This window comes from Salmo trutta, chromosome 11, assembly GCF_901001165.1.
Source record: "Salmo trutta chromosome 11, fSalTru1.1, whole genome shotgun sequence".
Taxonomy (NCBI): domain Eukaryota; kingdom Metazoa; phylum Chordata; class Actinopteri; order Salmoniformes; family Salmonidae; genus Salmo; species Salmo trutta.
In genome coordinates this window covers 10,665,720-10,680,820 of record NC_042967.1, presented here as the reverse complement: position 1 = coordinate 10,680,820, position 15,101 = coordinate 10,665,720, and the positions used below count along the sequence as shown (strand labels likewise).

Genomic DNA, 15,101 nt, shown 5'->3' with positions numbered 1-15,101 from the left:
CATGGACTCTCTCCTACCGCACGGCAAGTGGTACCGATGCACCAAGTCTGGAACCAACAGCCAACAGGACCCTGAACAGCTTCTACCCCCAAGCCATAACACTGATAAATAGTTAATAACCCTCTAAAGTCGATTGACGCACCGGTGCCTCAATCTAAGTAACATAATAAAAAAATCCTCGTAACAATCTGTCAGTTTAGAGGTTCTCAATCCACTGCGTCCGCCGATGTCGCACTTCCACTTCTGCGGTGAAAGGTGGCAGAGCTAAATTGGTCTTCTCACGAAAACGTCTGTAGCGGCTAAATGGTTTGACCTACACACTATTATGACCACTCTATGGAAAGGGGAGACTCTCACAAACGCGATGGTGTTCTCCGTGTCACTCGTCTAAAGTGTCACTCGTCTGAAGGTAACCGGTACCGGTTTTTAAAAAATATATGGAAGTATGAAGGTAGTTTTGTTACTACCCAAAAAAGGTGTTCTTGCTTTCTCAAGGGACGCCATTTAACCGGCTGTCACAATCTCCTTATAATCAGCACGAACCCCTCGGGATGTACCCCGACATGCACTGCCAGCTGTGGTGTTTTATTACCATTACCACACCAACCTGGAAAAGGCCAAGGAACCAGTGAGAGACAGGCAGCAATCCAAACTGGTCCCTCCCCTGCCTCGTTTCACCTCAGTAGAAAAGTGTAAGTAAATTACACCATGAAGAAAAAAAAAAGTACAAAAAAAAAAGCATGAAATGAAATGTATGCATTCACTACTGTAAGTCGCTCTGGGTAAGAGCGTCTGCTAAATGACTAAAATGTAAAATGTAAAATGTAAAGAATGTTTAAAAAATATATATTTCCCGAGGTTTCATATATCTTCTAGATAAAGGACAAACACTGTAAAAGCTCGTTTCTACTGATTTATTTTTTTGTCTTTGTTTTTCAATTTACGAATGTGCTATTCAATGTGTTTCTCTGGGCTATAGTAGTAAAGGCCAAATTCAATATTTTATAAAAGTATTGTTTTATATATATATATTTGTAATACCTAAAGGGGTCATAACATTCTAAATAGCTAAATTATCCATAGTGCGACCCCCCCCACAACCCACCCCCTGACCCTTTTTGCACAAATGTTTTATTACTCATCGCATATGCTGCTGCTACTGTTTAACATCTGTCACTTTATAACTAGTTATATGTACTTATCTAGTTCAATTTCCTGGAACCCTGTGTATATTGCCAATCCAGCAAACCAAATTGGTTCTGTGAAGCTTCCCAGAACGTTCGTTAGAGCGCGGCAAATGTTCTCACAACACAAAAACTGACCAGTCGTGGTGATGATTATAGAATATTTATATATAAAACATTCACCTAGTGTTGAAAGAACGTTCATAGAACACATTTAATTACCTGTTCTTTAAATGTTTCCAGAATGTTTTATTAAGTTGTGGGAAGAGAACAAAATGGGGACATCATGTCACGTCCTGACCAGCAGAGGGAGTAATTGTATTAGTTTTTGGTCAGGACGTGGCAGAAGGGTATTTGTTTTGTATGGTTTAGGTTGAGTGTGAATATTGTAGGGGTGTTTGATTTATTATTTCCGGGTTTTGGTTTATGTTCTATGTTTTGTATTTCTAGGTTCATTCTAGTTCTTTGTATTTCTATGTCTAGGTAATTGGGTGTTGGACTCTCAATTGGAGGCAGGTGTTTTTAGTTGCCTCTGATTGAGAGTCCTATATATAGGTATGTGTTTTGTTTGTAGTTTGTGGGTAGTTGTAATTCGCACTGCTGTGAGTATTAGCCTGTGAAACTGCCGGTCTGTCGTTCTTGTTTTTCTGTGTTCACATTTAGTTAATAAAATATAATGATGAATATGCAACCCGCTGCACCTTGGTCCTCTCTACCCAATGACAACCGTTACACATCACAAGAGATATCTTCCCAAAACACAAAAACTGTCCTGTTGTGCGGATGATTCTACAATGTTTTTTTAGGGTGCAAAAAAACACCTGATTTTACAAGAATGTTCCCAGAAGACATTTAAGCTGTTTTTTAAAAAGGTTCCCAGAATATTTAATTAAGTTGTGGGAACAGTCTGGTGGGAACATTATGGAGACATCACAAAAGACATGTTCCCAAAACACTAAAACTATCCAGTTATACAATATTTATTTTAGGGTGCAAAAAACATTCGCCTGATATTACAAGAACGTTCCCAGAACACATTTAGTATTTTCTTTGAAGGTTCCCAGAATGTTGCATTAGGTTGTGGAACCAGTCTGGTGCGAACATTGTGGGGAAATATTTTATTCAAACATACATTTTGGGGGAGTGCTCTGGGGTGGTTGTTATAGGTGTTGTGCACAACATTTTTGTGAACGTTAAAACATTGCAGGGATATTTCATCTAAAACATTTTTATAAATAAATAGATTTTATCAGAAACATTCTCAGAATGTTTTTGGGATGTTATCAGCCTAGACCTTAGCTTAGCAACGCTAGTATACATTAAACTTGGGTCTGTTGTAGACCCATGCAGTTTCTCTCCACTTGCCTCATGCACGTGCACCATACTTGCACAAGAAAAGCAAGAACTTGTGGGGTACTTTAATTTTGACATGTGGGAAGCAGAGAGGAACTGCTTGGTTTGTTTTTTCACTTTGCCTGTGGTCTTGGTTATTTACTTGGTTATGAGGTTGAAGGTGGTATTGTCAAGGGAAGGGATAGCCAGTTGCCTTGTGCATTTACACATTCTGCATTCGTGGAGATGGGCTGTGCTGCTTTGAGCTGCAGTGGATTCATGTTTAACTGTTTATTTATCTTCAAAGGTTAATTCAGCTATGTCTGTGACTCAATTTCCATTTTTGGTGTCATGTAGAGTTGTGTCTTTTAATATTTTCTCCACTGTAGCCTAAACATGGACATTGGACAACCTGCACCACTCCCTCGCTGTAAATAAACCATTCAGCACTTGAAGACCTGGTTACAAGTCATGCCTTCCTACATCTCCCTTGGCTACTATGGTTCTGCTATTTTACACTATTATTTGCATAACATAATAATAGTAATAATTTATAGCCCCCCTCTCTCTTGCTCTCTTTTGCTCTCTCTTCCTTTCTCTCTCTCTCTCTCTCTCTCTCTCGCTCTCTCTCTCTCTCTCTCTCTCTCTCTCTCTCTCTCTCTCTCTCTCTCTCTCTCTCTCTCTCTCTCTCTCTCACACACACACACACACACACACACACACACACACACACACACACACACACACACACACACACACACACACACACACACATATACACACCCACCCCTTCCTGTGGTTGTTGTTTATCAATTTTAGGGGAAATGACGTCTCTATCTAGTCCTTCCATAGGCACGTATATTGAATGATGTGGTGCTGCATGTGAATTGCTTTCCTGTTATTGGCTACTCTCCTGATGCGAATAGCATATTTCTGTACACAAATATTATAGCTGAAAAATATATTATATACTGAATTACTTATACTGAAATTATAATTTGTTGTCGGATTCCATCGATATTTCTTTACATTATAAATGTAGCTTTTTGGGCTTTAGAATTGGCAACATTGCACCTGTGCACAAGTCATGTCAATCTATTTCAGTCATTTCTGATCCGTCAGCCTTCCCCTGTCGTGTAAATTCACACACTCACATTGCTTTCATTCTTTCACTGCTGTTACTAAACAGACAGTTTCCCTCCTACAGTAGCCTCAAAAACAGATGTTTTAGCCAGAGTAGTGCTTCCATCTTCTGGTCATTCCGTGGTAGGACACATGTATCGTTCATCATAATTGGGAGTCGCACTCAATATTGTTTTTCCGTTTGGTGCATTCAGCTAGGTGCGCATTATACACCCCTCCTCTTTTTACTCACAAATGCAGGCGCATTGTTTACCAATTTATTATTCGTTTTTAATCTGATTGATTCACAAAGCAATGTGGTAATGTATAGGCTATCATCAGCTTTGAATTACCCAAATATCTATTCATCTAACGTCTATTTATCCAGTCAATCAATTCCCACCGATTTTCTTAAATTATACATGACTTATAATATTACATAAGACGATCATGATCGGGAACACCAAAACTAAATATATTGTAGCCAATGTAGGCTATACCCATTATCATTACACACAGTGCTTGTAATTACGAATTAGAATACGTGAGTATTTCGAACGCTCTAACAACAGAATAGAAAATGATGGAGTTCTTTTGGTTGGACTACAATCTGGCGAAGGCTATCTATGGCGGCTAGGCACCGCCTACTGGTCAAGATGACTCTAAATAAACCACTGATATGCCTTTAACCGTGAAACTGACGCCTGGTATCTTTGATTGCCAGGCTAAACAACCAATGGATGTCTAGAAAGCAATAGCGTTGCTAACACAGTCCGCTGAGGTAGCCAATCGTTGCAGCCGCAGCAAAGCCTATTTGAGCCTAGTACGTCCTCTATAACTCTCCGACAGTTTGTGTCTGAGCAGCGATTTCAGCACCTCTTCGCTGTCTTCTGACAGCATCGCCGAAGGTAAGAAGACTCAAGAATGGCACTTTCTTATTCCACTTTGAATGATTTTACGCCCCTAAGATATTCAGGAACTCAGACAGATAAAGTGTAGTATTTTAAACATCCTTTGTGGTTTAATTAGCTCCTAAATACATAACCATGTGGGGGTTATTAGGCTGATCGTATTGAATAGACTGGAGTGGAGTCGCCGACTCACCCTTAGATACTGTGGTAACTCGCTGGAACTCTGGGCCCACAACCCATATGTCAACACATTGTGTCATGTATGCAGGATAAACTTGCTTGTAACTTACACGTTGCGCGGGTCATGCTCTTGAACAGAGTGGGTATTGCAATGTAGCTGCAGCTTATGCTACTATGATAGGGGGTAGGATAAACTAAGCAAGCGCTAAGTAGCCTAGTCCACCTGGTATGTTACAGTAAATCTGGGACAAGAGTGGCAGCATGCAGAGTTTACTCAAAAAGTATATTTATTCTACACATACGCATGTGAATCATTACATTGGTGGTTTTAGCTTGAATGCTCTTACTGCAGATGAGTTTGATCCAGCAGACAGCAGTGCTAACGTACTGTTGCCTAGTGTTTCATGTAAGTAAAAGCCTAACACTGCCAACGACATGCTGATGTGTTGAATGGCGAGTGCAAACAATCCTCATGTTTACCCGTGTGTTATGTTATCACACGTTGCTCTGCGTTTTGCATTGGCGCCTTGCATGCAGTGGAACACTGCGTTCCCAGGTGAATTCTCTCTGTCTCCCCACACTGACAGCCAGCCATACTCAGGGGTCTCTATTAAACATTTCACATTGTAGTCATTTAGCAGACGCTCTGATCCAGAGCGACTTACAGCCAAGTGCATTCATCTTAGGATAGCTAGGTGGGACATCCGCGTATCACAGGCATATTAACTCTGCCGTTACACGGTACACTGTCATCAACCACCTGTCAGCAAATCACCACGTCGTTAAACATCTCCTAAACGCTCAGCGTCAGTTAGTGGAGAGGAACGACGGAGACAGAATCCACTGAGGATACTGTAGCGAGTAACAGGTGTTTCGTTCTCACACATGAACTGACTGAATTCATTAAGACTAAGCTATTATTAGCTACTAGTGGCTCTGCGTACTGTATCATAAAAGTACTGGGGAAGACAAGAGCAAATAGACGCCATACTGGCCTATATACAGTCCAGCATGATATTGGGGAACTAGGGAGATAAGCGTTTAAACGTCTGTTGATATAACCTAGTCTTGAGTCTGCAGAGGTTGTGTCCATCTTAAAGTTACCCACAGGGTTCTTGATTGTCAACGTGACTGTGATTGTACAGGTGTGCAAAAGAGGATTTCGTCTTTGTTCATTTTTGTCAGGGCTGGATGACATTATTTACAGGCTGATATACGTCACCTTTCACAGTACTGGCACTGTATTTATAAGCTGTTGACCAATCGAGAGCTTGGGACTTTAAGGGTCTATCTGCATTTTTGACAAAATTGGGTTATTGACATAGCCTTATTCTGTTCAATGTTTTCACACTGCTTCGCTTTTCCTAAAAAAAGTTCAGGAGTAACAATGTGCTTAACAAGTCACATAATAAGTTGCATGGACTCACTCTGTGTGAAATAATGTTAACAAGATTTTTGAATGACTTCCTCGTCTCTGTACCCCAAACATACAATCATCTGTGTAAGGTTCCTCAGTCGAGCAGTGCATTTCAAACACAGATTCAACCACAAAGACCAGGGAGGTTTTCCAATGCCTTGAAAATAAGGGCACCTATTGGTAAAATAAAACAAAAGCAGACATTGAAAATACCTTTGAACATGGTGAAGTTATTAATTACACTTTGAAGGTATATCAATACACCCAGTCACTACAAAGATACAGGCGTCCTTCCTAACTCAGTTGCCGGAGAGGAAGGAAACCGCTCAGGAATTTCACCATGAGGCCAATGGTGACTTTAAACAGTTACAGACTTTAATGGCTGTGATAGGAGAAAACTGAGGATGGATCAACAAAATTGTAGTTACTCCACAATACTAACCTAAATGACAGAGTGAAAAGAAGGAAGCCTTTACAGAATAAAACATTATCTAAAACATGCATCCTGTTGCAATAATGCACTAAAGTAAAACTGAAAAAGAATTGGGCAAAGAAATGTTACTTTATGCCCTGAATACAAAGTGTTATGTTTGGGGCAAATTCAACACAACACATCACTGAGTATTACGCTTCATATTTTCAAGCATGGTGATGGCTGCATCATGTTATGGGTCTGCTTGTCATCGGCAAAGACTAGGAAGTTTTTTGGGATAAAAATAAATGTAATAGATCTAAGCGCAGGCAAAATCCTAGAGAAAAACCTGGTTCAGTCTGCTTTCCACCAGACACTGGAACACAAGTTCAAATGTACACTGGAGTTGCTTACCAAGAATTTTCAATAAATGTACAAAATTTATAAAACATGTTTTCATTTTGTCATCATGGGGTAATGTCTGTAGATGGGTGAGGAAAAAAAAATCTTTAATCAATTTTGAATTCAGGCTGTAACAGAACAAAATGTGGAATAAGTAATGCGGTATACCCTAATTCATGTTGTGAGGTTCAAAAGAATACCATATAAAAATTGCTGACACCATTCAAACCAATGAGGGTCCTGAACTTAAAGCCAATTATCTCAGATCCATCTTGTTGCAAATAGAACCTTATCGTCCCAAGCTCTCCAAATGTAGATTTAGCATATTGTTTTGTTGCACAGTATGTTGTAGCCTACCTATCACATGAGAATGCCTCAGTTCAGATGCTGGCCTATTCTTCCATGTGTCAGATGAGTTCATCTCTGTTTCTAACTGGATGTGTCTCAACTAAACTATTGATAGCACGGCGTTATGGAAAGCCTAATGATGGAGGATATTGTGGTGAACCATCTGCATTATTAACAGTTAGATTGGGGATACAGTGTCCCTCTGGTTTAATTTCGGTAGCTCTTATAAACCATTCCCACAGGTCAACAACATGGTCCTAGGAGGTGTTTGGTTTCCACTATGCATATTTCCGTAGGTCCACACACAACACAGATCTGACACCACACAACGTGAATGGCGTTCTCAGGTGGAAATAGTCAAACACACACACACACAACCATAAATAAATAATTCAATCTATTCAACTCAATCCATAGCACTCTAAGGTCAGGGGTCAGGGAGAAGAGAGAGGAAAGAGTGTGGGTAATCATCCTACTGACTGACATGCTACGCACGACTTAGGTTCTTCCTAGATCGTAGTGTGTCAGAGTGAGAGAATGGCTCCTATAGCCTGTAGGCTAGGGTTAAGTCTCAAATGGCACCCTATTCCCTATGTAGTGTACTTTTTGTTGCCATAGGACTTTAGTCAAAAGTAGTGCACTACATAGGGAAAAGGGTTCTATTTGTGACACAGATTAGTGGATGTCAGGTGGTATGGAGTGTACCGTGAGCACAGGACCAGACTTCAGCCAATAGGAAATCAGACTTAGTTCAGTATCCTCTGCACGTCTCTTTCACTGTCAATCATGCTGATCCCCTTAGGGCACAGAGGAGTGTGTGTGTGTGTGTGTGTGTGTGTGTGTGTGTGTGTGTGTGTGTGTGTGTGTGTGTGTGTGTGTGTGTGTGTGTGTGTGGCAACTACGTAGACCTAGTCCTGTTCCACTCTCATGTAGCCACAACACTGCAAAATTTCAATTATGTAGCGTATGAAATTGGAAACTGGACTTTTAAAAAACACTTCTGGTGTGTGTTGGAAAACACTTCTGGTGTGTGTTGGAAAACACTTCTGGTGTGTGTTGGAAAACACTTCTGGTGTGTGTTGGAAAACACTTCTGGTGTGTATTGGAAAACACTTCTGGTGTGTGTTGGAAAACACTTCTAGTGTGTGTTGGAAAACACTTCTGGTGTGTGTTGGAAAACACTTCTGGTGTGTGTTGGAAAACACTTCTGGTGTGTATTGGAAAACACTTCTGGTGTGTGTTGGAAAACACTTCTGGTGTGTGTTGGAAAACACTTCTGGTGTGTGTTGGAAAACACTTCTGGTGTGTGTTGGAAAACACTTCTGGTGTATGTTGGAAAACACTTCTGGTGTGTGTTGGAAAACACTTCTGGTGTGTGTTGGAAAACACTTCTGGTGTGTGTTGGAAAACAGTCCTGGTGTGTGTTGGAAAACACTTCTGGTGTGTATTGGAAAACACTTCTGGTGTGTATTGGAAAACACTTCTGGTGTGTATTGGAAAACACTTCTGGTGTGTGTGTTGTCAGTGTGTACATCCTTCATTAAATACAACCTATATTTATGTTTATTTATTTTCCCTTTTGTACTTTAGCTATTTGCACATTGTTAAAACACTAAACGTAGCTATAATATGACATTTTAAAAGTCTCTATTCCTTTGAAACTTTGGTTAACTGTTCATTTTTTTATTGTTAATTTCACTTTTGTTTATTATCTATTTTTCCCATGCCAATAAAGCCCTTTGAATTGAGAGAGAGACTCATTACACTAAAAACACCGCATTAACCCCCCATAAAAACACATTGCGTGCTACCCAAAGCTCCACACAATCACATTACACAGTACAACACCGTTGTCACGTTCGTTGGAATAATGATCGGACCAAGGTGCAGCGTGAGTAGCGTTCCACATCTTTAATGTAAAGTGAAACTAAGCAACATACAAAAACAATAAAGAATAAACGAAATGTGACGACACATAAACAATATCCCATAACCCACAGGTGGAAAAAATGCTACTCAAGTATGATCCCCAATTAGAGACAACGATAGCCAGCTGCCTCTAATTGGGAGTCACATCAAAACACCAACATAGAAAAAACAACTGACCTACTCTACCATAGGCTTTTCTGTCAGGACGTGACAACAGTACAATACAATTCACAATCCAGCACCACATTACAAATATACATCCAACCCCTCCTCTCCTGCTGTACAGTCAGCCCCCCTGACCCCCCATACCTCCTGAAACATCTCCACACTGTTAATCATTTTATAGAACTCTAAGGCAGAGAGAGAGAGAGAGAGAGAGAGAGAGAGAGAGAGAGAGAAAGAGATATATAGAGTTTTTATTCTTGTCACCATTTGTTTGGGTAATGTAAATTCCATTACATTTCATGCCAATTAGACCTAATCTTCCTGAAATCAATTCAATTAAATTCCCAGAGTTAGAAGGAAAGGGGGGACTCTACGACAAAGTGGAGAGAGAGGCAGCATATGACTGACATTTGTAGATCGTGCTGCTGCAAGGTTGCAAAAACCTCTGGTCCTTTGGTGGCTAATTAAACCGTACGGCTGTTCTTCCCTTGGCAGTAAGGCAACGTGGCTGCAGCGATATCGAGCCTTTGAAAACATCCCCAGCTTTCATGTGCAGAGCTGATACAGGCCTAGGAGTCTGAATAATATTACCCAGTGAACATGACCGCGGTCTTGCATTTTGTATTTCAGTCGTCTTCAAAAACATTTGAATTCACTTGGTTGTCGTGAGGAATTTTAATTAATTAGAATTGTTGATGATACGTGCCAGGCGTCATACCAGAGAATGAGGGGTTCAAGAAAAGGACAGAACGTTGTAAAACTCTTTATTAGGTTGTGGACTGGTTCTTCCTGCTTCTCCTCTCCTTGGATTGTCCTTGACCTCTGTGACCAGTAACAAACCAACACCGCTTCTGCTTCCAGCCAAGTAGTCCTGCAGGACACGTCTCATCAAGTGATTGGTGTAGCAGTCTGACTGGCTGTAGCTGTAGTGTTTACACTGTAGCTTAATGGAAAGTGCATTGTCAGGCAACTAGGCACAAAAAGCTGCTTTGTGGAAAAGAAGAGGACTTGGTGTCATTAGTCCATAGTTAAGCAATAAGGCCCGAGGGGGTGTGGTATATGGCCAATATACCACGGCTAAGGGCTGTTCTTATGCGGAATGTAGTGCCTGGATACAACCCATTCATTTCCCATATACCACAATACCTTATTGCTATTATAACTGGTTACCAATGTAATTAGACCAGTAAATAATATTTTTTGTCATACCCATGGTATACTGTCTGATATACCACAGCTTTCAGCCAATCAGCATTCAGGGCTCAAACCACCCGTTTTCTAGTTATGATTTTATCATTCGTACTCTGAATGGATGGCTTTCCTCTTTCAGCAAGGATGAGCAACTTACACCTCTCTTTCTCACTCACACTCTCTGTCTGTTCTCCCTCTCCCCACCTCTCCCCCATCTCTCTTTTCTCTCTCTCAAGCAGTGCTCAGTGCTACTTCAGTTGAACAGCCTTCCTGAGTCTGTCTCCATCGCCTAGGTAACGCTGCACCAAGTTTCCCCTCTGTCTCTCACTCCCACAGCCGAGGGTGCTGGGATGTGAGTCCGATCACAGACAGAGTCGTGGCATCACCGAACAAACCCACCTACACATCCATCCACCTCTCCTCCACCCATGTCCACCACAGGACACACTTAGAATAATACATATACCATTAAGTGACATTACAGTCATACATACATGTTTTTTTTAACATATGGGTGGTCCGGGGAATCAAACCCACTATCATGGCGTTGCAAGCACTATGCTCTACCAACTGAGCTACCACTTGACTCTCCAGCTAATCCATTCATTCATTAGTTGAAGGTACATTTGTCATTCTCCTGCTAATTAGAGACTAGTGCGTCTCTAGTCATTACCGTATCTACTGTCCTGTCCACACACACACACACACACACACACACACACACACACACACACACACACACACACACACACACACACACACACACACACACACACACACACACACACACACACACGGATGCCACAGGAGGTTGGTGGCACCTGAATTGAGGAGGGCGGGCTTGTGGTAATGGCTGGAATGGTATCAAATAGAATAAACATGGGTTCTATGTGTTTGATGCCATTCCATTTGCTCCGAACGCACACTCCCTTCACACACAAACTCTCTCTCTCTCTCTCTCTCTCTGTAACGCTTGTCATCTGTAGAAGAAGGGGACCAAAGCGCAGCGGGTTGAGTGTTCATATTAATGATTTAATAATAAGAAACACTTCAAACAAAACAAGAACGACAGCCAACAGTTCTGTCAGGTCACAAAATGTACAAAACAGAAAATAACTACCCACAAACCCCAAAGGAAAACAGGCTGCCTAAGTATGACTCCCAATCAGCGACAACGATGTACAGTTGTCCCTGATTGAGAGCCATACCAGGCCAAAACAAAGAAATACAAAGCATAGAAAAAAGGACATAGAATGCCCACCCAAATCACACCCTGACCAAACCTAAATAGAGACATAAAAAAGGCTCTCTCAGGTCAGGGCGTGACTCTCTCTCTCTCTCTCTCTCTCTCTCTCTCTTTCTCTCTCTCTGTAAAATATCATACAAGGACCCTCCAAGCCCCCTCAACCAACCTCAGATCCTCAGATGAGTTTAGAGACCAATCCCATACTCAAAGTCAGGAATATCTGTTTCTCCAGCGTCCTGTCTTTTCCCACCATCATTGTCATGCAGATTGAGGCTTTATAATAGAGATGGCTAGCCTCTCTAGACCCAGTGAGGGATCTCTCCACTGTGTCCTTATCACAGGGGCCATTACGCTGATTGCATTGTTACCATTATCTGACGGATGTAGAGAGCCAGCTACACAGGAGGCTGGTCCTAGGGATGACAAGGAGGGAACGGTGGGTCCCTGCTAGAGGTTATGCCGGGTTAGTTAGGTGGGTTGAGGTGTGGGGGAGGTGGACACTGGGTTGTACACTGAGTCAGAGAGAGAATGGAGGAAAACAACTAACGTGACTGGGTGTGGGTGAGGTGTGCAGTCGGGGGGTTAGGCCGAGGAAGTGTGTGTTGTTTACGTTACGCTCCTGAGTGTGTGTAGGTACTTGTATGTTTGTGTGTGTATGCATTGTGCATTGGTGTGTATAGGTAGGGGATTTATCATCGTGGTACACGAGTAGGTTCACGTGTGTGTGTGTGTGTGTGTTTGTGTGTGTGTGTGTGTGTGTGTGTGTGTGTGTGTGTAGGAGGGGGAGTTATAAGGCACGTCATTTTAATACAGGGCGCTGCTGTTGCCTGGCTACCGGCGGGGGCTGCACTTGTCTCCCACACACACACACACACACACACACACACACACACACAACTACGCTGCACCAGTCAATGAGTGCACACACACACATACGCACACAGTCATACACACACTCCTCCGTCTCTATCTCTGAGACGTACACACAAGGCTCCTCTCTCTTCACTCGCCGGCTCTGTCTTCGCTGTGACAACATCACCACACCTCAGCTCTGTAATCTTAGCTAGCTACCTTGCCTCTAACAGAGAGCCTTGTCAATCTGTTAGCTAGCTACCTTGCCTCTAACAGAGAGCCTTGTCAATCTGTTAGCTAGCTACCTTGCCTCTAACAGAGAGCCTTGTCAATCTGTTAGCTAGCTACCTTGCCTCTAACAGAGAGCCTTGTCAATCTGTTAGCTAGCTACCTTGCCTCTAACAGAGAGCCTTGTCAATCTGTTAGCTAGCTACCTTGCCTCTAACAGAGAGCTTTGTTAATCTGTTAGCTAGCTACCTTGTTAATCTTGCTTTGGAGAGACTAGAGGAGGAAGGGATCCTTCTGGAAAATGGACACAGACAATCTGGAGTGGTACACTAAGAACGATGCCGACGTGAAGGTAGGGAAAAGAGGGGAGGAGTAGATAGAACGAGGGGAGGAGAGAGAAGGGGAGGAGAGAGAAGGGGAGGAGTCAAGCTGTGTTTTGTCTATGTGTTTTGTCTGCATTTTGTCGATGCGTTTTGTCAATGTGTTTTGCCTATGTACGAGCTCACGGGTTCTGTTATGTTCTGTTTCTGTCTGTTTTTTAGCATGAGACAGATTATGATCTACAGGACTTTAATGAGGACCAGCCAACCTTTTGACACAGGATGCTGGGAACTGTCACCTGTTATAAAGCGAAGGGCGCAAGGGTAGACGGCATCCAAAGGTTTAAGAGCAGTGGAACTGGCACGAAAGTTGAGTGTACAACTTTCTGTCAGACAGGACACAATGTGTGCTTTCTGATGGTGTCAAGTCTACTTACCTCGATATTACTAAAGGTGTCCCACAGGGGTCGATCTTGGGACCTGTCCGCTTTACTATTTATATAAATAATATTGGTCTATCTGCAAAAAACTGGAACATTCATCTGAATGCAGATGTCAGTGTTATGTACACTACTGCCGCTACGGCTGACCAGGCTATGTTGGAGCTGCAATCTGATTTTGTCGCCTTGCAGAAGGACCGTGTTGATTTAATATCGGTACTTAGTGCCGGAAAAATTAAATGTATGCTGTTTTGTAATTCTCGTAGAAATATTTGTGATGGCTTACACATTTATGCATTGGATGGTTCTTTCATCGAGCAGGTTCCCGCCTATAATTATCTGGGCTTTTGGATTGACAATAATTGAACGTTTAAAAAAAACATATGGTGACACCGTTTATCGGAATGCAGCAGCAACTACTGTTAAACCTTTGGATGCCGTCTACCACAGCGCCCTTCACATTATCACAGGTTCCAGTTTTACTACGCTTCACTGCATCCTGTATCAAAAGGTTGGCCGGTCCTCATTAGAGTCACCTAGATCACTTCATTACTCCCTTTTTGCTTACAAAGCCAGCATATTGAGCAGCAATCGTCCTGGTTATAGGGACACCGATCCCGTAGAGGTTCTGACCTACCAAACGTACTGTTCAAAATGTCAAATGTGCGACACCAAACCCGTTCACAGGGATGGTTAACTCTCAAGGTTCCACTAGTACTTATCAATCTAGGTAAATCCTCCTTCAGTTTTAGTCCACCCCATTTTTGGAAGAGCCTACAAAACTCACTACATGTCCACCTTGACTCTCTGGCGCCTGTAGGGCAGTTCAATTAATCTGATGATATTTGAAACTGTTTGGATTTCATGTAAATAATTGTATTTGTGGTGTTTGAAGCTGCAGTGTTGATTCTGTAATTTGTAGTTTATTTTATTTGTATTGATCATTTTGAAATTGTTGCATTGTTGTCAACAGGGCACCATGGCAAATGAGACTCTGGTCTCTATGGGTTCCCCTGAATAAACAACAGTTCAATACAAAAAAATAGGAGAGAGAGAGAGAGAGAGTGAGAGAGAGAGAGAGGGAGAGAGAGAGACAGAGAGAGAGGGAGAGAGAGAGACAGAGAGAGAGGGAGAGAGAGAGACAGCGAGAGAGACAGAGAGAGAGAGAGACAGCGAGAGAGAGAGGGAGAGAGAGAGAGAGACAGCGAGAGAGGGAGAGGGAGCGAGAGAGACAGCGAGTGAGAGAGAGAGAGACAGCGAGAGAGAGAGAGAGAGACAGGGAGAGAGAGACAGCGAGAGAGAGAGACAGCGAGAGAGAGAGAGAGGGAGAGAGAGAGAAAGCAAGAGAGAGAGAGACAGCGAGAGAGACAGATAGAGAGAGATTTCAAAATTTCAAGGTTTCAAAGACCTCTCTGATGAGAG

At 42.2% G+C, this 15,101-nt stretch overlaps 1 protein-coding gene across 4 annotated transcripts in view; it reads left to right on the top strand.

The window, feature by feature from the left end:
* Positions 1 to 4,244: 4,244 nt before the first annotated feature.
* LOC115202200 (WD repeat-containing protein 17) overlaps positions 4,245 to 15,101 on the top strand; it is a 32,339-nt gene continuing 21,482 nt past the window's right edge. For 3 of the 4 annotated variants that reach the window (XM_029766171.1, XM_029766172.1, XM_029766170.1), the window contains exon 1: positions 12,785 to 13,271. In XM_029766171.1, coding sequence (XP_029622031.1) covers positions 13,221 to 13,271 — 51 coding nt within the window. In that variant the 5' untranslated portion in view covers positions 12,785 to 13,220. Of the gene's footprint in view, positions 4,547 to 12,784; positions 13,272 to 15,101 lie in introns of those variants that run through there. The other variant, XM_029766173.1, reaches the window with a different exon arrangement.